This window comes from Ischnura elegans, chromosome 9, assembly GCF_921293095.1.
Source record: "Ischnura elegans chromosome 9, ioIscEleg1.1, whole genome shotgun sequence".
Taxonomy (NCBI): Eukaryota; Metazoa; Arthropoda; class Insecta; order Odonata; family Coenagrionidae; genus Ischnura; species Ischnura elegans.
Genome location: NC_060254.1, coordinates 76,264,644 through 76,289,096, shown reverse-complemented (window position 1 = coordinate 76,289,096; position 24,453 = coordinate 76,264,644). Strand labels below are relative to the sequence as shown.

At 39.0% G+C, this 24,453-nt stretch overlaps 2 protein-coding genes across 2 annotated transcripts in view; one reads left to right on the top strand and one right to left on the bottom strand.

Annotated features, from left to right (window-relative positions):
• Positions 1-24,453, bottom strand: part of LOC124164960 (diacylglycerol kinase beta) — a 651,622-nt gene that overhangs the window by 610,787 nt on the left and 16,382 nt on the right. The gene's annotated exons all lie outside the window — the stretch shown is intronic.
• LOC124164959 lies at positions 23,538-24,341 on the top strand. Its single transcript, XM_046542197.1, has one exon. The coding sequence runs from the start codon at positions 23,538-23,540 to the stop codon at positions 24,339-24,341; it is 804 nt and encodes a 267-aa protein (XP_046398153.1).

Below are 24,453 nucleotides of genomic sequence, written 5' to 3'. Positions count from 1 at the left end.
TGACGCAAGACATTAAACCCGAATGTGTAGGGCTCACCGTGGTGCGTTTACGCATGCAGTACGTTTACGCAGTGCATTTTTTCCAAACAGTGATACTAAAACTGGCGCGCCTTAAGTCATTTAATGCGAATGCTGCTTCATAGGGGCTTTTCTTGCACTATTTTGAGCATCAGTCAAGCGTCGGTCTGGGGTCGTGTCAACCTGCCCACTGAATGGGCCAAGTGTATGCAACAGACTTGGACCTAAAAACATTTTTTTACAGCTAATAACGCAAATAGCCAACAACTGAATGCGTATAATTTTTATTTCATGAACTGCTTTATTAAACCACAATGCCCAAAATTTCTTAAGCTAAAACGTAAGAAAATTTGTTGAAAAAATCCGCGTAAACGTGCTCCGATTCACCCTATGTAGATTCAATAAAGAAAATGTCTTTCTGACAAGCAATTTTGGTACTCATTTACGTAGTTTTATTGAATTTGTACCCTTATTTTATTATAATAAATTAAACATGATTAAAAACGATACAGCCGCTCCTGATTTATAAATGGTGTAAGTAAACTGTAAGTTCATTGATTGTTAGGCGGTACGAAGTTCGCCGGGTCAGCTAGTATTATTATGTTTAAAGAATGGTTAATTAGTGAAACTGTTAACTTGTAATTTTTTAAGTAATCTGAAATGTACAATTTATATTAAATTCTCATACTATGGTTTCGAAGTTCCTCAAACTTTTTGTTTCATACTATTGGTTTTTTTTGTTTATGAAGCTGAAACTTGAAATGTCATATAAATGCTATGCTTTCAATGTGCCACTATGTAGGATTAATGGAACCTTCTGACAAGCCATATGGCCTTGAAGGACCAAGTTGTATATGCTAATAAAGGAAATCTCATCTATGTAAAATAATTCAAGCGAAGAGTGTAAGCATTCGAAACGTGGTGCTACCGAAGAGTGATGAGGATTTTAAAATGGATTCACCGGGTAAGCAAAAATTTCACTCCATAGCGCTTGAATCTTCGAATTTTATCCGTACTTTGTAAAGTACCGGACATTGTTAACTATAACACTGTAAATCAATTCAAAATGAAAATGAATGCTTATTTACTTGAAAAACATAATTGTAGTTGAAATACAGTAATACTATGTGTAATTAGTACTGTAAAATTGTATGTTCACTTTTTCTTTCTTGTTCATTGCTGAGACTTATTTGTAAAATGTGTTAGGTGCCATAGGACAAGGTCCTAGGACAATAAATGTATTATTATTATTGTTATTATACATTTTCACAGCATTTTTGCTGGTTTTAGGCGAGGTACGGGTATCACCGAGCACTCTCGTCTTTTTACTCTGTGTTGAAGATTTTTCTGACAATCCGACATGCTTTTAAAATCGTTGATTTTTGTATTGCAATGAACAAGTTTTTCGGCAGTCCAATAGTTTTATGACCTTGATGAATTGAATGAGGCACTATTCCTGTGGCAGAGATAATGGGGAACTTGCATGAATTTTTTTTATTTCATAGGCGGACAGAAAATTATTTTCTGAATACAACAAAGAAAACCGCATGTAAATCTGAGTTTTCCTTCGCGAGATATTTAATGATAAATATAACGATTTTTAAAGCGCGGGAAAAACTCCCTCACCCCCCAAGCCATTGCCGACGAAGCCTCGATGACGTCAAAGGTGCCTAAACATCACGCGAAGCTATTGTTGTGATTGTTTGTAATAGTTGCCAGCAGTTGTGAGAGCTTCGTTTGTTAGACGTGTTGATTATTTTATATTTAAAGATAAATATCCGACGATAGAGGCTGGAAGCCCTCGTATTTTGCATCATTTATAATATTAATATCTGAGTAAGGGCATAAAATATAAAACTGGAGCAGTTAAACCAAAAATTCTATAATACCTAAATAACATCGTTGTAGGAGTCTGAGCCACGGCCATTGGAAGGGGGATACGTTAATTGTAAGTTGATGTTATCGACGGCATATCATTCATTTAAGTATGTAATTAGAACGATTTAGATGTTTACTAATGTCCGCTTAGCTTCTATATACAATAACTTCATCCGTTTATTCGTAGGTACCGGAGAATTCGTCGTTTAGGACTGTCTGTGCTTGTATTATGGGGTGAATTCCAGTCAATGCAACTTTTGCTCGCTGATTGGAGACATCTAGGAACATTTTTGTGCCAAAATAGTGCTATTTTCAAAGTGACATCTCCCGTTAAGCTACTGCTAATAATCACAGTGCCAGTGGTTGTAATGCACAAAGTTTGACAAGGTTGAAAAATATCGGCCAAGAGTTATCAGTGTTCATCGTGATTGAATTGTAAAAAGTGCTATTACGCTATCGATAAATGTCTAACAGTAGTGTAAAAATTGTCAGTGGCGTGCTAATCTCCGTTGTTCACCGTAGATATGACATTTCACGATCACGCTATTGAAATAAAAACTGTGTGTGAAGATTGTTATTCCATTATTTCAACGAATAGTAGTGAGAAATGTCACCTGTGTCGGCTAATTTAAGGGTTTAAATCAGTGAATAAATAGTTGTATTCATCTTAACGAGTTATGTTATTGTAAGTTGTACGTGATGAATATAAGAATGTGATAGTGACATCCAGTTTTTGATAAGAGTATTTTCCTAATTCCCACTATATTTTTATGGTATATGCTAGTATATTGTTTATGGATTTACCTATATTATTGAAATAGGTTGTAGCTTGTGTGTGTGTTGGCAGCGGAACCGATTCGCGATCTCACATGTGGATTGTGTGCAGACTGTTTTGCTGTGAATTCGTACCGTAGGACGGATAGGACTACCTTCTCCGTTAATCCGGCGTTGCCAAATTCAACAGCACAGCTTACTCTAATGTCAACAGCACAGCTTACGATCGTTATCCTCCAGCATTACAAGTTTCTTTTACAACTCGATTTTCCGCCGACGTATAGCAATAATTTGTCTTAACAAATTCCATGAGGGTCGTGGCATCAATTTTCAGTGTCCTAAAAAAAGGATGGTGTCCTAACACCCCATGCCACACGCCTTTTAGGTGGCTTGCGGGGTATTATGTAGACGTAGATGAATTTCAGGTGTACTATTCGAACGAGTGGCAACGCTATCATCCATTTTTCTGATAACCAAAACACACGAAGTGAAACGCTTGTACTTCATCATCCCGATGCCGCATTATTAATATTCCAAGTAATAAACTAGGCACAATAGCAATAGGAAAACTTGCCCAAGAATAACAGAACAAAATAAAGTGACGATGAGCGGCTAAATACTCCCTCAAAACAAATTTTACACCATGCGCTCAGCGTATTTCCCTACTCCCTACGGTTGTTTAGGCACCTATGACGTCACGCCTGGCCTCGGCAACGCTCGGGTGTCTTCGCGCAGTGGTCGGCTCAGAGAAATTTTTCTCGATTTTAAATGCAATTTTTTTATTTCTTTTGATGTTGAATGGAGAAACTGAAGGTATTTTTGCGAGCTAATGTATCCATTTGACTTATTCAAAATAGTTTTTAGAGCAATCTACGACTCATGCAAGTTCCTCATTATTGGTATTATGTGTACATTATCTGATTTCCATAATCTCTTAATTTCATCTTTAAGTTCTTCATAATTTTCTATTTTGTTGGTGTAGGCTGTCGTGATATTATGCGAATTAGGTACGGCAATGTCTTTCAAGTACGTTTAATTGTGAATTTTATCTTGCACTACTAGATCAGGTCTATTGCTATGGACTGTTTTATCGGTAATAATTGATCGGTCATAATAAATCTTACAGTGATCGTTTTCAAGGATGGTTTTAGGTGTGTACTTATAATAAGAAACTGCATTTTCTATGAGTTTATTATTATTTAGAGCTAATTTCTGGAGGATGATGTTGCATTTTTGATTGTGACGGTGCAGATAGTCTTTTAGGGACAAGTTAGTGCATCCACTTGTGATGTGCTGTACCGTCTCAGAGGCATTATCACATTTGCTGCATCTGTCATCCAATAAAGTTGGATTTTATTATTATTTGATTTTATGCAATTTCTCAGCTGATTAAAACCAGCTGGAAATATTCACCTATCCCAAGGTCAATTTAGGATTAGGCTCGGATGTTAAGGAAGAGAATTCACCCTATCCTACACTGTCCGATCATGCCCGACCCAGGAATCTTCTCATGATCTGGCAGGTCTGTTTTAAAACAGCTTTTTGCCCGAGGTTAATCAGTTTTTTTTTAATTCCCAGGTCTTCGACTTCTTTTTTGAATCTTTTAGACAAGACTCCCTCCGCAGACATTATCAATGGGTGAATGCTGACGTCTTTCAACTTCCAAATATTTTTTATTTCACCGGCCAAATTCTGATAATCTTGTGTTTTCTCTCTTTCCGTAGACTCAACAATGTGATTTAGTGGCACTTCTACATCGACTATGTTTGCTCTTTGCTGTAATTTGTGGATCAATAAAATATCAGGCCTATTGTAATATATGGTTTTGTCTGTATTATTATTATTGTTATTATTATTAATATTATCGCTGATACTATTGTGAATATTTTAATACTATTACCTTATGTTTAAATTTTACTTTTTGTGAATATTTTTAGTCATTTTTGTGCATACATTTTTATAATTGTAAGCATATCCATTTGTGTAAAAATCTGGAACCTGCTGATAAGCAATTGCTTAGCAGGCCAATGTGATTGAAAGTTCTTTTTTCTTTTAATTGTTCCAATGAGCGTTTGTATTAATATAAAAAAACATTATTATATTATTATTATTTAAAAAAATTATTATTATTAAAAAAAATATTATTGTTATTATTATTATTAATTCAAGAAAAGTTATAAAAGTTTCATCTTCATTTGTAGGTGGCCACCCTTGAGGAATAATGAATGAATTTAGGAACCCGAGCGTAGAATTTTTACCCCGGAGAAGGCTTGGAACATCGTGACGATCTGGACTTGCGACCATGTTCCTCTCCTTCCTCTTTCTTCCGCCACGCGACTCCCACTCCACCATCTTTCCCCTGGTTTCCCCCCACTTTACACACACTTATGAGAGGCGCAGCAGCCGGTTGAGATTACTTCGGAGGAAAACAGAAATAAATTTCGCGGGAACCACCCTGGCTTTGGTTTCTTTGGGAGGGGTGACAGCCTTTCTCAGGACAAAATATTTCGTCAACCGAGATGGCTGCGACGAGGAAATTTGCATCCCTCCCTTACTTCTCGGCATATGCTCCCGTTGGTTGCTTACCTGTATAACACGCAGGTTGATAAAACTTGGAAGAGTGCCATTTTTGAGGTGGTTTCCTAATCTAATTATTTGATACTCTGTTTTCCTATTGAAAAAGGCGTCCTGCGTTTGTGAGAGTAATAAGTTGTTTCTTTTCCTCATCTTGTCTTCTTGTTTTACCAATAAAACGCTAACTTTAATGTTCTAAGGCGCCATTTTGTTGTAATTATCACCCAAGGGGGAGTGGGCCACGATTGTTACTAGATTAGTGACAGGTGACAGCCTTTCTCCGGACGAAATATTTAGTCAACCGAGATGGCAGCGAGTTGGACATTTTGATCCCTCCCTAACTTCTCGTTGTATGCTCCCTTTGGTCGCTTACCTGTAAAGCATACAGGAAGACAAAACTGGGAAAAATTCCATTTTTGAGGTGGTATCGTAGTCAAATTATTTGATACTATAAAAACATTTTGAGTTAAAAAATGGCTTCTGCAATATGAGGAAGTAGAGTTTCTGCTAAGAAAGGTATTATAAACGTTTTCAAATAAAGGTATATTGTATGCAATTCTTATACGTTAGGTATGAGAGAAAGTGTGTTATGAAAGTGTGTGTGTTAAGAAAAGTTATCCATGTGTAAACTACTGTAAATTCACAAACGAATACAATTGTCAAGAAAACAAATCACTCAATTAAACGAAATAAATATATTTTTTATGTATGTTAGCACCAGTCATGTTCTAAATAGTGTATGATGATAGCTCCAAAACCTTTCCACAGAGGGGTACCTAAATATTCCACAATTATTACAGGGCTCTTTAACGTATTGAAAAAAGTTTCCGGAGTTTGTGATTCAAATCAAGTTGCCTCTTTTATTCATTTTTTAAGGATTTTCCAAGGAAATATGAAATGAAATGTTCTCAGGGGCCATTTTGTAGGAATTATTACACCAGTAGGAGTGAGTCCCATATGTTTTTCGAATAGTGACAGGTGACAACCTTTCTCAGGATGAAATATTTCATCAACTGAGGAGGCTGCGACGCGGAAATTCTGATCCCTTCTTTACTTCTCGGTATAAGCTCCCGTTGGTTGCTTACCTTTATAACATACAGGGAGACAAAAGTGGGAAAAGTGCCATTTTTGAAGTGGAAAAAGGTGTCTTACGTGTGAGAGCTTAACAAGTTGCTTCATTTCCTCGTCTTTTTTTCTAGCATTACCTAGAAAACACGGAAATGAATATTTTCAGGCGTCGTTTTGCTGTAATTATTACACAGGGAGGAATGGGTCCTTTGTTTTATTCTATTAGTTTCCCTTTGACACTTGTTATTTACGAATTTTGAATTTATATAACACTTAATATTTACTGTTATCAAGGGGACTATTCTTGGCGTGTTGAGTTGCGTCATATGTACTCTGGTTAGAAAAAAGTATTCTGATGTCATTTATGATGATAATCATTTTCAAATAATGCACTATTGGAAGTGGTGAATGTAAAACTGAATGTTTTCAATGGCCATAGAGGAGAGGGAAATATGGAGAGCCATACGCCAGAGAAGGATTCAATGAATATGTAACGATATATGCAATTTCTTGAGGAAAATAATGAAGAGAAAAATGGAAAAATTCCCTCGAGAAATGCCCAGACGCTGACGAATGAAGAAGAACGCTAGGAAAAATAAGAACACGCAACTGGAGGACCTAGCTTGGGAAAAGGATAATTAAAGGTCCGCAGTATACCAATCTTGGGATTGTAAAACGGGGGATGGTGCCTGTATTACAACATGGAAGCTATAGACATTGTTTTGAGGAAACACCTATGGTTACGTCCCGACGGCTTACCAACACCTGTCCATCGTGACTAGCGGAGATATACGTATTTCCCATCCGTGAAACTCAGCAAGGGTAGGTACTGTGATGCAGAAAGGTAAGAGAGAAGTGGAAACTTCTTAAGCAAAACTTGTTTTGGATTTACGGGCAAGTTTCTGAGGAAAAAATAATTATTTTCGGCAAACATCGGTCCTCCTATATGTCTATAGAATTTATGCACTAATTCATTAGTAATATGGGTCTCATTACACTACTTTTCTCTTTATTTCATCCCTGCCTCTAATTTTTACCTAATATTTTTAACATGGGTGTGAGAAAATTTATTTTTTGAAAATACATACTAGCGGGTGTTAGGGATTGCTGTTTTGTTCCGGCGGCTTACCAGAACCTGTCCATGGTGACAACCAAAGAGATTTAACCCTGCCGAGAAATTCCACAAGGGCAGGAGCTGTGAGTTGGAGGGAGGTCGCGGCATCTTAAGCAAAATTTGTTTTCAATTTACGAGTAAGTTGCGGAGAGAGAAATGATTATTTTTTTCTTGATTACATTTAGTTTTACGTTCACCACTTCCAATAGTCCATTCATTTACAATAATTATGTATTCAACGGTGTTTGGCGAGATGTTGTGAAACATATTGCAGTTATAAATGAAAGTGAAAAAACTTTGTGAATTTCCATAGTATTTATTCAAGTACGACGCGTTTCAGCGATTCTGCGAAAGTAATAAAAATATGTATGTAAATGAAAATAATTACCATGTATACTGAATTATGGGGAGTAGCTTCTCTTGTAACATGTGGGTATAGGCGAACACATCTGCACACTCAGAGTTTGAAAGGCCGAAATCAGAATTATAGTTCTTGAAATAAAGAAATTAATACAAACTGTTAGAAGCAGAGAGAATAATTACATTTCTTAACAAATCAACCAATTTCTTTACACTATAAAGCCGTGGACTTAACATACTGATGTAACTGTGTACTATTACCAGCGTGGGAAATAAGGAAAAAACTTGAATATACAGTCTATATTTACTTTAATACTTAGAGGTTCATTATCATCAAATCAAACACGACACTCACGTATGAGAGACTTCAATTTCACTAATGACCCAACGATGAATCGCTGAAACGCGTCGTACTTGAATAAATACTGTGGACATTCACAAAGTTTTTTCACTTTCATTTATAACTGCAATAATTATGACCGTTAATGGCTTGAGAAAACCTTATGTTAACAAGATACCATTTAAAACAACTCCCTTTCCGTGAACCTTGATGGCAAAATATATTAGGCGGCTCGGAAGCCGTTATAAAAGTTAAACTAAATACAACGCAGGTAAAAAAATTTGGGTCTGATTAAACTACTTGGCTGTTCATTTTGTCTGTAAGTTTATTTTTAGTAAACATCTTCTATACAGAAATGGAACATCTTTTTTTATACACCAATAAGTAATAGGGCTTTCCGTACGTGCGACTTAAGTGTTAATTTTGTCCTTGACTCGTTTTTTACTAAACTTTTCTTAACCCTCGAGCGGGTGCGTCTGATATTTTCAGACGATCGTGCGCGTGGCGTTATTTGTCCACGATATATGCATATATATGATGACACTCGATTTTTGTAAAAATATATCTTTATTTGTAGAATTTAGTTTGCTTGCACATTGATAGGTAATACAGATATATAAAGGTGGTACATGAGGTACACGGCTGGTCGCGCGGCGTAATTTGTACGCCACGGGTGTCGGTTCTTCGATTGTAAGAATACACGAGGCTATTCTAGACCAGAATGTACCTACATTGTTGAAATTCTTGGTTTTCGAATATTGGCGTACTTTATACACCAGCGCGCCCGATCCAGAGTCAACACAGAAGTGAAAAAATTGTCTTTAAAATACTATTAAGTTATAGGCTTGCTTTTCCTTTCTTTTTTTCATTTTGAGTAATATTCTAATTTCTATTTAACATTTTTAAAAGTGAGAAAAATTGTTTTTTGAAAACACCAAAGAGCGATGGGGCTTGCTGTTATGTTCCGGCGGCTTACCCGCACCTGTCCATCGTGACAACGGGGGAGATTTTACCCTTCCGAGAAATTCCGCGAGGACAGAAGCTGTGAGGCGGAAAGGGAGGGAGGGGGTGGTTGGGGAAAGTGGAGGGGGGAGGGTCGAAGGGGGGGTAGAATGGGATGTAGAATCCTCCCAAAAATAAATCCTTCCGCCTTTACGTCCCCCTCCGTCAGGCGACGAACGCGGCTGCGTGGCGTCTTCATCAATTATAAAATGACTTACTGCCGCTTTTCCTGCCTCTCCGTTCCTTCCTCAAGTACATGGGGGATTATTCTGTATCTCCGAAGTTCTACTCAATCCCCTTGGCTACGGTTCATTTTCAGTGTCATTGCTGTTCCTTCGAGGAGTGATTAACTCATTGAATGGTTCATTTGAAGACCCAAGAGCTCTCCATTTTTATTTAGAATCTTTCTGCCTCTCCGTTCCTTCTTCAAGTACATGGGGATTATTCTTTATCTCCGAAGCTCTACTCACTCCCTCTTGGCTACGGTTCATTTTCATCGTGTCATTACCGTTTCCGCGAGGAATGATTAACTCATTGTGCGATTCATTTGGAGATCCGACATCCGCCCATTTTTATTTAAAATTACAGATTTACTCCCCACTAGATTCCCGCATCACGATGGATTCGGCTCACTACCTGGGCTGTTATTCTGTATTTTTAAATGAAAATGACGCATTCATAGAGCTGTTGGACTCGTTCATTGAGCCTGGAATTGCTCAAGGTAACAACTTTGAAAGCATGGGAATAGACCTTTCCCATAGAAGTGAGCTCTTTAAATGACCAATTCATAACCACATACGGCGCCGTTTCTCGCGCGCCGCATGTGGTTATGCATTGAACTTATAAAAATTCCGTGTTTTTCCCCTAGCTGTAGGCTGATTTTGAGATCGCTTTTTAAAATTTCAAATTTTGCCCATTTTGTTTCCATTTTTACCACGGTGTCGTCACTCATGAAATTCTACCCCATATTTTTTACGGAGCATATTTCACAACGTAGCAACATTTGCATGCGTGGAAGCCCGATAAGCAGATTCCTCGATCGGAAATAATGCCGATTGGAATTCGATTCGATCCGAATTACGATGGAATTAGCTTTACGATCTTTTCTCCGGAACGATTAATATCGGCATTCATTATCGTAAAACATGTAACTGCTCCACAGATATTTAAAAAAATAAATAACAAATCTTCCAATAAAAATAAAATCTTCCAAATGCTTGGCAAGTGCACTTGCGTAATGCTGGATGGATTTCATGGCTTGAATTCCTCTGCATTCAACCACTTATCCTTGAATCTTAGATATGGTCTCTCCAATAATGCCTTGCAATGCAATCATTACACATGATTCATTCCACAATGAACGCGGGACATTCACATTGTAAAGAGAAATTCGTGTAAGTTGCCGCCAACCCAAAACGTTTGTGACGTCATGAGGGTTCCGTTTCGGTCAACATCATCATTAGACAGCAATCATAAGATTGGTTTGACGTAGCTCTCCATTCCTCTCTCCTGTCCGCTAGCCTCTCCATAACGACGTATATCTTCTCTTTTACATCCTTTACAACCCTTCCTATGTAACTCATTCGGGGCCTTTCCTTGCCCTTCCTCCCTTCCACTTGTCCATCTACGATTGTTTTCATCAAGCCATCGTGTCTCATGATGTGGCCAACTAAGTCATCCTGTCTTCTGCTTAAGGTTTTTAGAAGACTTCTCTTTTCTCCCACTCTTCTTAGTGCTTCCACGTTACTTACGTGGTCAATTACCTTCATCATTCTTCGGTAGCACCACATTTCGAATGCTTCCACTCTTGACTTCTCTACTGCTGCCAACGTGCTAGCCTCGCTTCCATAGAGGATCATTCTCCGTAGCATCTGATGAATTGTTTCCTTGCTTCTATGCTTGTATTCTTAGCTGTAATATTCTTCTTTTTGTAGAAAGCTCTGTTCGGTACCCAATTAAATTGATAGAAAAACAGGAATCCTTACCTTCTCCTGAAAATAGGGAAAATGTTTCCGTGGTTATAAAGTTGGTGGCACTATCATTGGTGGTGGAGATAAGAACTAATTAAGTTTCAAAAGATCGGTTCATTAGAAAATCGAATGAGGAGCTTCTTCAAATTAATCTTAGGGTTGCATAGTGAGGGGTTATGCCCGAGAATATTTGGGCGCCTGATGAGTTTTTCTGTGTTTTATTATTTGATTTCAAAGTCGGATGACGTCGCATATTTAATCAATTACGGAATTTTGTTTGGAAGTTCATTAACCCTTCCGTGACTGTGCCTAGAAAATTTACTCGAACGACTGTGTGGGGTATCTCAGGTACCCCATTTATAATACATAAATTATACGCTGTATTTTAGTCTTTCTTGTAATCCAACACCATGGATCTTTTTTTAATGATATAACATCTTGTTTTGTATGACTTATAAAGGAATTGTGGGCAAAATTTAGGTTTTTACATTTACTTTTTGCGAAATGCAGGAATCTTTGCATATTTTGCTATTGTAAATGCACATTGACTCACATGCTATGAAAAAACAAGTTCGAAAGGTGCCGTCATGTAGAATATTGGCGTTATTGAAGTTATAATATAATAACTTTATTGCATTCAACTTCTATCTCTGCACTCATGTAAAAAACAGGTTTATTTCTTCCCGCCAACAGCTGTGCGGGGTAACTCAGTTATCCCACCGATAAAAATTGAAGTTTCCAGAAACAATTTAAATGTTAAAAAAATCATTCGTCACCTAAATAACGACAAAGTGGGTTAGCACAAAGACAAAAAATATCTTAAGGGCAAAATTTAAAAAAAAATATCATTTCTGCCGACTTTTCGTGGAAAAAGTATTTCATCGAAACGTTGGCAAAAATGTTGTGCCTAACTCGGTGGGAAGGACGAGAGACATTCACAACCACTATTCGCCAAAAAAATCAAATCCTTCTTATTAAGAGGCTGTTTATGTATATTTATTTATAATCTATTTGTTTAGTTTTCATTATTTATTTTAAATTATTAATTATCTAATTTTAGCCTCTGATACTTCGCAAAACCAAAAGTGGTTAAAGATATCCTATTATTCATTTTAAGTGTTTTTTTTTCTCTTATGATGACTTATTGTCTTTTTTCCCTAGTCCAAATTTTTAAAGCATTTCATGCATTTACAGGCACTGGTGGTGGCTGTCTGTGTACTACTACGCGTCTAAGCTTAATGGGAGTTAATGAATCAAATTTGATTGGTTTTTCTTGTACATTGTCGATCCTAAGGGTATTTTTTCAGTGCGTTAGCAGAGAAGAATGAGTCAAGTTGATGGATCGGTTATAGCATCATAGGCCGTATGTTGAGTTGAATTATGATACATTCAGATGCTGGTTTTGAATGTTTCTCGGGCTTCCCACCAGGTAATGCACTCCATTTCTGCCGAATTTTAATACCGAATACTTTTTCATCGAAAAGTCGGCAAAAATGGAGTGCCCAACCCGGTGGAAAGCCCGAGAGGCATTCTAAGCCACCATATACCGGGAAAAACACATCCTTCATAACGATTCCTTTCCATCGTGTCATCGTCATTGCCTCGAGCAATGGATGACTCAACGAATAATTTACTTAATAAAGACCCACCCGAATGTGGTAATTTTTTTGTGTGAATATCAAATAACAGCTCCCATATCCCTAATCATAGGATTCTATTAGCGCGAGTGACTCCCACGGGTAGGCGGGGCATTAATTCCGGCAGTGCCCGCTGTTTCGAGAGTCAGACGGCGGCGCCAGTGTCGCGCCGCTAATCGACTGCTCCAAAAATATTGCCGCGGCCACCACCTGTCCCATCGGCGGAAGAAATTTGGGCAAGAGGCCCAGCGAGACATAAGACTGTGATGTGACGGCTTCACTCTCTGCTTCTTATTTCCTATGCATCATCAGAAGATAAAACCACACTCCAAATTTATGCTTGCATTTATTCTTTAACTTCGTAGAAATGTCGATATGAACACCTTCTACCATGAATTTTAACGGGTCGATGTTAAAACCCTAAGGAAATATTTCCTCGGATTCTACTTGTACTGGTTAATTTTTAAAAAATCCCCTGACTGTATTATACTTAAGTACGTACTTTTTTCCGTGAAACCTTCCGCAATGGATGTGTGCACTCGATGTTATCTTGGGTATTTTTATTTTCCTAGTGACCGCACAACGAAGTTCCAAAATTCTTTCTTAGTCACTAAGTGTCATCTCTGGAACGCCCTGCCCAAAATCATAATTAATTGTTCTTTTGTTGCTAGTTTCAAGGTGAAATATTATAATATATTACTTTCTGATCACTAAATGCTGTTATTATTTCGCTTGTTGAAGTTCTATTCCTTGTAGTCCTTTTTCCTTTTCATTGTTGACGACTGTTGACATCGATGACGTAACAATCAAGTTAGGCCAATCATTGCTTTCCAATCGGATTCAAAATAGATAGAAATATTTTATTTTCATATTTAATGGTAGTATTTTAGTGCAGTTCTTCTAGTTTTAACTTAAAAAAAGCATGCGGATGAATATTGTTAAATGATTTCCTAAATAAATTGCATTTAGCCTTTTTGAATTGTAAGTATTGCATTAATTCATAATTAATTATTTCACGGTGTGAGTTTTAAATTGTTGAATTTTCTATTTTTGTTGCTCAAAAAATATATACATATTTTAAGGGGTGTAGTCCCAAGATGTTTGATAAATTTTATTCATTCATCAGGGTATTACGGAGATACTCAGGATTCCATTATACTGTTTGTTCATTGTGCTGCCATCCGTCACGTAGACAAGTGTACACGATGCATTTACCCACTCGGGTACAAGCGTAAACACATTCACCATCAAGATTACAGTGTTGCGATACCGAAATTGCGAAAATGCACGAATTCATTTGTGATGGAAAAATCTATTTCGATTAAAATCGAGTTTCAATGGTGAAAGATCGAGGAACTTGAAATCGATTCATGATCTACGACTTTCGGTCCAAATTCGATTTTTCCGCTCTCGCTCTTGACCATTTTTGTTCGATCTCAGCAGCATCCTTTGATTACGTCATCCGCCCTACTATGTGAAAATCTTTTCTCTAAGGCCAGTGAAATTGTAGAGGCATCCCCTCGATCTATTGATCAGGAAAGAAATCTCAATGACTTGATCTTTCCAAAACATTTCCACGGAGCCGAGTGGTTCAAAGCGGTGTACCCAAAACGTTTATGTGCGTGCTTTTAAAACGTTTTCCGAAACTTTCAATCCTGTATCCTGCGAGTTGATTTTCTGAGATTATTATTTACTACAAATGAAATGTGTTTATAAAGTGTTTTTTTTTGTGAAAAATAAACATATTTTGTTCGAACTCAATTTTTTTTTCAAAAAAGGAAGCGTCGGTTTTTTTCAATTAATCGATCATATGTTTCGATTAATCGAAAAAATTCAAGCTTTTTCACCTCGATTAAAAATGATTACTCCAAAAAACTATTTTAACGACATTTTTCCACCATTAAATACAGACCACTCAGGCTAACATTGAACTGTTACCATCCGTTTCTTAAGTCGGGTTTTTATACGATGCATTTACCTTCTCTGATAAACGTATTCAAAAACTCATCAAAAGTTCACTGCGCAAGCACCCAAAATTCCGAAAATGCACAAATTACTGGAAGATACACTGTTTTAATAAATTCGTGAGGGTAAACAACGAATCCTTTATTGCTTTGTTATAACAGAGGCATCGCAAGCATGTATGTGTCATGAAATGATGTATGTATTACACACATTTCAGAAATTTAAGCTGTAAATCATTCTGTGTTTAGCTTGGATACCCATTGTTGAAACAACGCTCTCAGAGGGGCGATGATATTTTTGCCGCTATGGAAAACGTATGGCGCTTATCATTCTCTGTTTATATTCAATCGCGTCGCATTTTTTTTATTGCGTGCATGTGTTTGTGGCCAAAGGAAGGAGAGGCTTTCTTTTTTCGACGTTCTTGATACCCACATCCGCTGTTCTACTTCGAGGAAAAAAAAATTACATCCCAAGGATGGAGAGATAACGTTCATACGTCATCGGACAACGGACTTCCTTTCTGGCTGTAAAGGTACGCTTTGTAACGTCCGAATATAGTCGTGTATTTATAGAGGAAAAGTGATGCATTTCCGTATGTGTTCGACCTTCACAAGGGATAGACAATTTGAGTTGACCACAAAGAAAAGTCATTGAATTTACAGGTTGTCCTTTTTCTCGCAGAGGAGGGAATTCTTTCGAGTTCTGCGCGTTTTCTGCGGTTCTTCATATGCTAAGGGTTACTCTACGTTGAATAATTATGATTAGTTAAGTCACAGCTAATATCAGATAGTGCTTAGAAAAAGTAATAATAAGTAATGGTACTTGTAAGTCGTATGCGTAATGAGGAAAGAGTAGGGTGAAGAAAAACCCGGCGTCACGACGGCATAAGACGAATGACGCCAAGAGGTAACGGTTAAACGTCCCGTCTGACGGACAAAATGCAGTACCTGAAATTTCCTCAACAAAGCACTCCAGCAGGGATAAGGCATTCAGTGAAGGCTTCTCTGCCACCACCGGCATTTGAACCCGGGCCCACATGGTAGGAAACCAACTCACAAGTCACCACCACGCAAAACCCATCCCGATGAAAAAAAACTTATTGTTAGCAACAGTTTCCGAGTCATGATTCACACGTTCCTTTTCCTTTTCATTGTTGACGACTGTTGATATCGATGACGTAACAATCAAGTTAGGCCAATAATTGCTTTCCGATCGGATTCAAAGTAGATAGCAATGTTGTTCCTTTCCTGTTTCCTTTCTATTCTCATATCCTGGTTCTGCGTGAAACGCGTCTCAAGATAGGAAATGGGAACTTGAGAATGATAACTAATAATTTGAGCTATCAGCCGCTAAAAATATCGGCTATAAACTCACTGAGACGCGAATTGATGAAGGTATTTTCATAGTTTTTTTCGAAATGGTTGTGTGTCTTACCATAGTAAAGGACCTGTTGTTTAGTAGAGATAAACAGTGTGCTTGTAAATTACTGGCATTGTTACAGTTCAACGACTCGATAAATCGACTAGGGTAGAGGTAACTTCGACTAGGTGACTGACTTCTTCTTGTGTAGTCAAAAGAGTTTACACGATACATAGACCGCAAGACGCTATTATTCTTAAACTCTCTGTTAAAACATTTGAGATTACTAAATCATGCCTTTCTCACTGAAGTAATGGTTTTCTAGCTATAATAGTAGCATACATGCAGAGTTTTTGTATTTTGTAAGAAATAGCTAATTATCCTTCAGTGCCTAGTTTTAAGAAATACTTTCAGAGTTCAACTATTTTGGATTGATCGGCGACATTAACTTGTTGTATTAACTATAAAATGAGCTCATCTTACCTATTCGCCAATCGTTAATTTTTACGATGATGTTCTCAAGCCTGTGAATAAAAAATACTTATATTAACAGCAGTCGCTACCTGTGAATAAAGGTTCTATTACTCTGCAGCTTTCCATTACTGTTGTTTACCTTCCAACGCCAGGAATCACTCGATATTGAACATATCCGACTGGATCCTCGGAATTGAACAGGGTCGAGTATCTCGTCACGCGTGGCCTGTATGGAGGATATCCCTCACCATCAATAGCATACATGCTGGTGCGCTTGTTCTCTTAATTGCTACCGTGCTAGTCTGATGCTTTCTCCTAGATCGACCTAGTTTCCACCAACCAATCACGTTTTTTTCTTTTTAAAGCGTTTTTTTATGGTTTCCCATCAACACCTTTATTATTTAATGCTATAGTTGTAATTTTTAACGGTTAAATTGACTCGAATTACGTGAAATTCAAAGACATTTCAGTAGCTTGAATATCTGAATTACTTTAGGCGCCTGTTCTACATCTACATAATACCCCGCAAACCGCCTAAAAAGCGTGTGGCAGGGGGTGTTAGGACACCAGTAATATACTCATAAAAAATGAAGTGCTCTAACGAAGTTGGAACAAGCGTTTATTAAAGTCCTTTACGGTTCGGGGGAAAAACGAATTCCCGTATCTATCCGTTCGGCAAAACATCTCTCTTCATTTATCGCTTCCATCGGACCTGAAAGTATAGTGTGGCTCTAATATTATGTTCTCTGTGTCGCTCTGAAAGATATCCATTCTCAATTATTCAAGCAATCTAGGCCTAGCGCGCAATCTCCGAGTCGCAAGCAGTATGATACTGCGGGAATTAATTCTTCTCGGGTTTCCAACCGGGTTTGGGTCTATATGGTGTAAGCTGACGTTTCTTTAGGAGACTTTCCAACATCTTCAGGGCTGATAATGCCAATTTAAGTATTGTTCTGGTATGTATGAACATTCCCTTTCACCTAGGTGGTCCCTGATTGGTTCCTATTGTTGTTGTCTTACCCGCCTTTTTTATGGTCAGGCTCCAAGTACTGCTTAAGGCCAAGGTCGGTAAAAGCCTTTTACCGACCTTGCTTAAGGCCGTATCACACTAGCGACTGCGACCGCGATTTCGGCTGCGGCTGCAACTGCACCCCATCACACATTGCGGCCGACACCACGGTCGCGCATGCGCACGTATGAACATTTCTGCTTGTGGCTTGTTTGTTTACGAAAGCCCAAAGAATGGATAGAGAGCAGCAATTGTTGAAATTGTTCCTAAAATATGTTAAAACGTACTTCATTATTAGTCACCTGTGAACTCGGGTCCAATATCTAATATGCCGGACTTCCATCTTCACTTTAGCCTTCCTTCACTTCAGCCGGTCGGCTATTCTTCTGAGTCGCAGTCGCAGCGTCGACGTCCTCGCTCTGATTGGTCGACGGGCCAGTCGCAGCCCCAGTCGCGGTCGCAGTCGCTAGTGTGATTGGGCCTTTAGATGGAGTCCTTGATCTCTAATCATTGATTGAGATGAAGCCTCTCAATAAATGAGTCGAGAAGAATTTATTGAAATAATCTCACATACTCCTTTGTTATTCTATTCCAATAACCTCTGGTCCTTCATAGCTGAGTGGTTTCTCTCCAAAGGGTGTTATTATTTTCTAGGCTCCATGTAAGTCTAATGTAGCTGATAGAAAGCATTTCATTCATAATATATTAATTGACTTAACTCCTTCAATTAAACTCAAATTATTCGCATTTGATATCATTCGGGTAGCTACCAGGGCAGATGATGCTTATAATTAATAATACCTAATAATAAAAATAATTATTCCACCTATTCATAAATTACAAAGTAGATGTATACATAAATACAATAAATAAAACAGTAAAGTAAACCCCGTAGGTTAAGCTGAATTGGGGATAACATTATATATTAAAGCAGCGGCTGGTGCAGATTTACGAACATTAATAAAAATTAGAATAGAACAAAAACAAATTTGGTATTCATATATATATTGTGTGGTGTACAAGAGTTGAATAAAGAAAAGAAATTTAAAGAATTATAAATTACGTTAATGCAAAAAAAATCAGGTATTTGAAGGATAGAAAAAAAATTATAGAAATCTGTGAGAATAATAATTTTGGAGTCTTCGTAGCATTAGCTCTCAATAACTCTTGATAAGTGTATCATCTGCCTTAGAAGAGGTTCGTAAGATCTAAATTAGCTGTCTACTCGCCTTCAATGTGGCCGCTTCTCGTTAGATTCATCACCTCCACCCGCCCGCGGCCAAACCGATCCCCAGCTTGTTGCTCCGTGGACTCCTGAATTTCATAACGGGCGGAGTGGAATGTTATGTTTCTTGTTCACGCCAGATGTCATTCCACGCCGTAAATTTCAATCATAATGGATCATCACTCCCTAACTGTAAGACAGCTCAGGCCATGGACTCGAACTCTGTCCTGACTACCATCATCATCATCATCACTGGTCAACAATCCTAGGATTGGTTTGACGCAGCTCTCCACTCAGTTCTCCTATCAGCTAATCTTTTCACACCTACGTATTTCTTCTCTTTAACATCTCTCTTTACTTGTTCCATATATTTTGCTCGAGGTCTTCCTTTTCCATTCTTGCCTTCCACCTGTCCTTCGACGATTGTCTTCATCAGGCCATCATGTCCTGGCTACCTTTGGAGGTATTTGGAGGAGGCGACCGGCAGCTGAGGTCATTTGCTCCATGAGGGAAGGGTATGGAAGGAAGGGTGGAGAGAAACCCGGCGTTGGCATTAGCCTGCTCTTAACGAAAGGCGCCAAGGGGACGACGGCTTAGCGTCCCACCCGACGGACGGAATGCTGCACTTTAAGTGCCCTTCACAAATCATTCAATCAACAAGGATCAAATCCTCAAGGATCGGGCAGCCCCTGAAAATTTTCTGCCACCGACGAGATAGGAACCCGGACTATCTGGGTGGGAAGCCTTCACTCTAGCCACCATACCTTTCACCAAACCAATAAAATAACATATCTACGGAAATTACCACGAGGTTGGAAAACCGAAAAATCTTCCTGCAATATTGTACTTTGCTATGATGATACTATTTCTTCTTTGCCCCTTTAACTTCGATTTTCTGCTAATAATTTTTAAATTTATATTTAACATATTTTTATGTATTTCTCTTCATATGACATGCATTGCAGTTTTTATGTCTATTTAAAAAAATAATTATCGCGTTTTTGATTCAAATATCAATATTTCCTTTCATCTTTAACTACCTCATGCATAAGCTGAATTTTCTACTGCTAGTTCTATGATTTTGGTTGGGCTTCTTCTCAAGTTGGGTGTCTATTGTTTAATGAGTGTTTTTTCTATAATTAATTGATTGGCTTTTACTTTCAACTGCATATGTATGTCTATTAGATTTTTTTAAAGTTTCTATTACAGTTGTCCCATCGTTCCTATAGACTTAAGTTGCCATTGCACACACTATGAATATTTTCCCGGCGTTTTCCCCGAAGTTCTCGTATTTGCTTGGTCACGTTTTCCATGAGGGGTTCTCATCTTCCTTGTATTCTGTGTGCTCCCATCATGCCCTCTTTGCTCAGGGCCCTCTTGAGCGATTCCCGGTAGAGATGAGAAGGATGTGAGGCGATTGCGTGGGCTTATATCGTTGAGGGAGTGGGGGGGTATGCAGTACCTTTCCCGGTAGATTATTGGCTCTCCGTCGATGGGTTGGCCCCAGAGACGCTTTTGGGGGGGTTGCTCTTTGCACCCGAAGCCGATCAATCAGGGCAGGGATATATGTCTCCTCGATGTGCGTCCGCGATATGGTCTTTCCGTATCAGGCACGTGGCCAGGATGAGGGGGGGGGGGGGGTTAGCGATGGAAATTTATCTGTCGAGGTCGATATTTCGAGCAATCAATTTTTAAGTCGAAACTAAAAGTTTGACGTATCTACAAAAAAATCGAAATTTGAACTAAATGATAGATTAATCGAAATGAAAATCTCGAAAATTCGACAAAAATGGAAATTTAAACAAAAATATCGAGTATTCGAAATGAAAAACTAGAATTTTCGACATTTTGAACGAAAAGATCGATCAATGGAAATGAAAAACTGGACCTCAAAACAAAAATAGAAATCTGAACCAAAAGATCGATTAATCGAAATTAGAAATTCGACTTTTCGACAAAAATCGAGAGTAGAACCGAAAGATCGATCGAAAGATCATCGAAAAAATCGACTTTTATTTTGAAAAAAAAAAAAACTTTTCATAAGCATGAATATTATTCATTCGTAAAACACTCAAATATGCATTTGAGATGCAGGGAAAAAATCTGCATGGACTACATGCTTGAATGATGAGAAGCAGAAATTTGCAAATCAAGCATATTGAAGTTTTGAGTCACTGCTTGGAACAATTCGGCTTTAATGACATTTTCGAGAAAGATCGACTGATTTAGATAAATTCTTGATGATCGATGGTATGCCTTATCAATTTAACCGGTATTAGAGAATTCTATCACTTAGTGAGATGGATGAATTTGTCATAGGCCGGTAGTGACGCTGCTGAGATCAAACGAAATGGTTAAGATCGAAGTAGAAAAATCGAGTTTGTATCGAAACTCGAAGATCATGGCTCAATCTGATTTTCTCGGTCATTAACCACTAATACTTAATTTTAGTTTTTAATCCTAAACTTTTTTTTCCCTTTCGAGGGTATTTTCAGGTCCGCTCGGAAACTTTTCACTTGTGGCTACTGCCTGCCATAAATTCCATTAGGATACAACTATCCGCGGGTCTCTCATCTTCTATCTTTCCCTAAATAACATGGAGAGCTTTCCACCATGTGAAGGATATGGTTACAGCGAGAAATTTGAGCATAAAAGTAAGGAAACAATTTTCATCAAAATTTACATTTTGAGTACCTATACTTTCTACGGGAGTAAGGCATGGACAATGACAACAGCGGAGAAATCAAGAGTAGAGGCCTTCGAAATGTGGTGTAAGAGAAGAATTACGAGAGGTCCTAAGAGTCCTAAGTGGTGAGGAAGTCCTAAGAAGAGTAGGAGATAAGAGAAGCAAAATGTAAATCATATTTTTTTTCCTTTTCTTGACCTTGTTTAATATATGATATAATATTTCTTGGAGTTTAGGTCATTTTTAAAATAAGTTTCAGCCAACGTTTCGATTTATTTTTAAATCATCATCAGGGCTATGTAAGAAAAAGTATGAACAATATAAAATGCAAAGATTAAAACGATACACAAAATTTATACATAAAAAAGGTACAATCGGGTTTTTTATACAATAATATACCTTTTCAGCCATATCTTGAGATATGACGGTTTGATGAAGACAATTGTTTAGGGAAAAGTAGATGGCATGTACGGAAGAATAAGACCTCTGAAACAATACATGGAACAGGTAAAGAAGGATGTGAAAGAGAAAAAATACGTAGGTGTGAAAAGAATACCCGTCAGGAGAATCGAATGGAAAGCTAGATTGAGGCAAGCTTAAAATTTATTACCAATGCTGTTGACTAATACTATCTTTCTTGGGATAAAACGAACACCATGTCAGTTTTATGTGGAAACAACATGATAAGCATCTTCCGAATGCTTTGACAACTAGGAGGCTAAGCGATAATCCAATGTTTTTAAACTCAATTTTAAAAATTATGAAACGAAAAGCCTGTTTTTGTGTCCGTCGTACGATGAAGCACAATTATAACAAATTTAATATAGTTATAAAATATTATACTGCTCAAAGTTCGAAATTTTCATGAAAATCGCGTGGGTTTCGTTTCTCGATGCAGTCTCATGAAAAATGTCTAATTTTTGAATTCAAACATTCGACATTTCAATGTATCATAATTTATATATTTTAAAATAAATACCATCTCCATCAAATCACAAAATATATTTTAAGCGTTAATACAACTCACCATGGCAGAGAGAAAGGTATGGAATGGTATTTGGAGGAGGCGACCGACAGCCGAGGTCATTTGCGCCATTTGGGTTAAGAATATGAAAGGAAGGGTGGAGAGGAACCCGGCGTCGGCTCTTAACGAAAGTCGCCAAGGGGACCATGGCTTAACGTCCCATCTGAAGGACGGAGTTCTGCACTTGAAACGTCCTCCACACTTCATTTAAGAAGGGATCGGGTAGTCTACGAAAATTCTCCGCCGGGATTCGAACCCAAGCCCACGGGGTGGGAAGCCAACACCCTAGCCACCACACCAACCCGATCTCCGCAGAGATAGGGGTCTATGACATCTATGACGTCATAGACCCCTCTCTGGGACGCGTCTATGACGTGGGGATAATAAGTTGAAATTTATTTGAATAGTAATAAAAATGTGGATGGATAAAAACGATGCTGTCAAAAGAGGGAACGGGGATCGGCAGAGAATTGGGAGTTTTTATCTTTTATTGGGAAGTGGGTGGAGATCTTTCGGAACCAGATCTCTTGAAAGTTTCCGATATTTCTCCTGCGGTCTCTTGAAAACGACTCGAGATGAATAAGCTTCCGGCGAGGAGTCGTATAATGCTCTTTTAAGATCTAATTACGCAACTATGAGGGCTTTCCTCATCTTTCCCCATTAAAAATAAGTCGGACAGGTACTCGTGCACAAGTATCGTAAAGACTTGTGGCGGCGCATTACGAAACTCCCGCCACTATTTCGAGCGCCGGCCGGTCGCCAGATGTTGTCGCTGCCTAACTGACGCCGCCAGGTGGCACGCGCGGCGACCCACGCCACTACAGGGCAGCGCCATGACAGTATTGACCGAGCAACCGACCCTGACGGACGCCTACGCCATTGTGTCTGACGACGACGTTATTATAACTCTGTAGTAGTGAATAAACGCTGTTATCGTTATCAAATCTTGACTTTTTGTGAAATAACGCAACCCTCCTCAAGTGGTGACCAACCGAAGTGATCGTTTTTCTCGGAGTGAATAATTCGTCCGTCCAGTGCAAGTTTTCCCCACGAGGTCAAGATGGCGACTCCACCTTCAGACGCCGAATCCGCTCTCCAGGTAAATCGAGTGTCCATGAAACTCCCTCCCTTTTGGCCCGATAGACCTGCGTTGTGGTTCGCGCAGTTAGAAATTCAGTTTACCCTCGCGGGAATCACAAGTGATAAAACAATGTTTATGTACGCCGTGGCTCAACTAGACAATAAGTACGCCATAGAAGTAGAGGATGTAATAACTAGTCCGCCCGAAACCGGCCGTTATGCGAAATTAAAGGACGAAATCCTTCATCGCCTTTCCGCATCTCGAGAGACGCGGCTGCGGCAGTTGGTGGAACACGAGGAGTTGGGGGACCGGAAGCCATCGCAGCTTCTGCGCCACCTGCGGACGCTTGCCGGAGAATCTGTCCCGGACGAATTCATCCGATCATTGTGGATGAGCAGGTTACCCCCCAGCACCCAGACCATCCTGGCGACCCAAGATTCGGTGGAATTGAGCAGCGTCGCCAACCTGGCCGACAAAATTCACGAGGTGGGTCCCCGGCCACACGTGGCCAGCGCCTCGATGACGCCGGAAGTGGAAGCGCTCACGAGGAGGATGGAAGAGCTCGCCAGGCAAGTGTCTTCCCTATCTCAGGCGTTAGGGTCAGCGAATACTTCCACGCGTCGCCCCCGTTCCCGCTCCAGGGGACGCCATCAGAGGAACCGCAGTCAATCGGTGCCGCGGAACCCAACGTGGTGCTGGTACCACAACACGTTTGGCGCCAGAGCGAGTAAGCGCCGGGAGCCGTGCACCTACGCGGCGGAAAACGCGGAGGGCAGTCGCTGATGGCGGCAAGTGATGGTTGCCCTCGTCCCTGCCGCCTTTTTGTAACGGACGCCGCTACTAAAACCCAATTTCTTGTGGACACGGGGTCGGATTTGTGCGTCTACCCGCGCGC

Excerpts from the sequence above, each read along its gene's own strand:
- LOC124164959 (XM_046542197.1), top strand. The coding sequence starts at position 23,538 with ATGGCGACTCCACCTTCAGACGCCGAATCCGCTCTCCAGGTAAATCGA.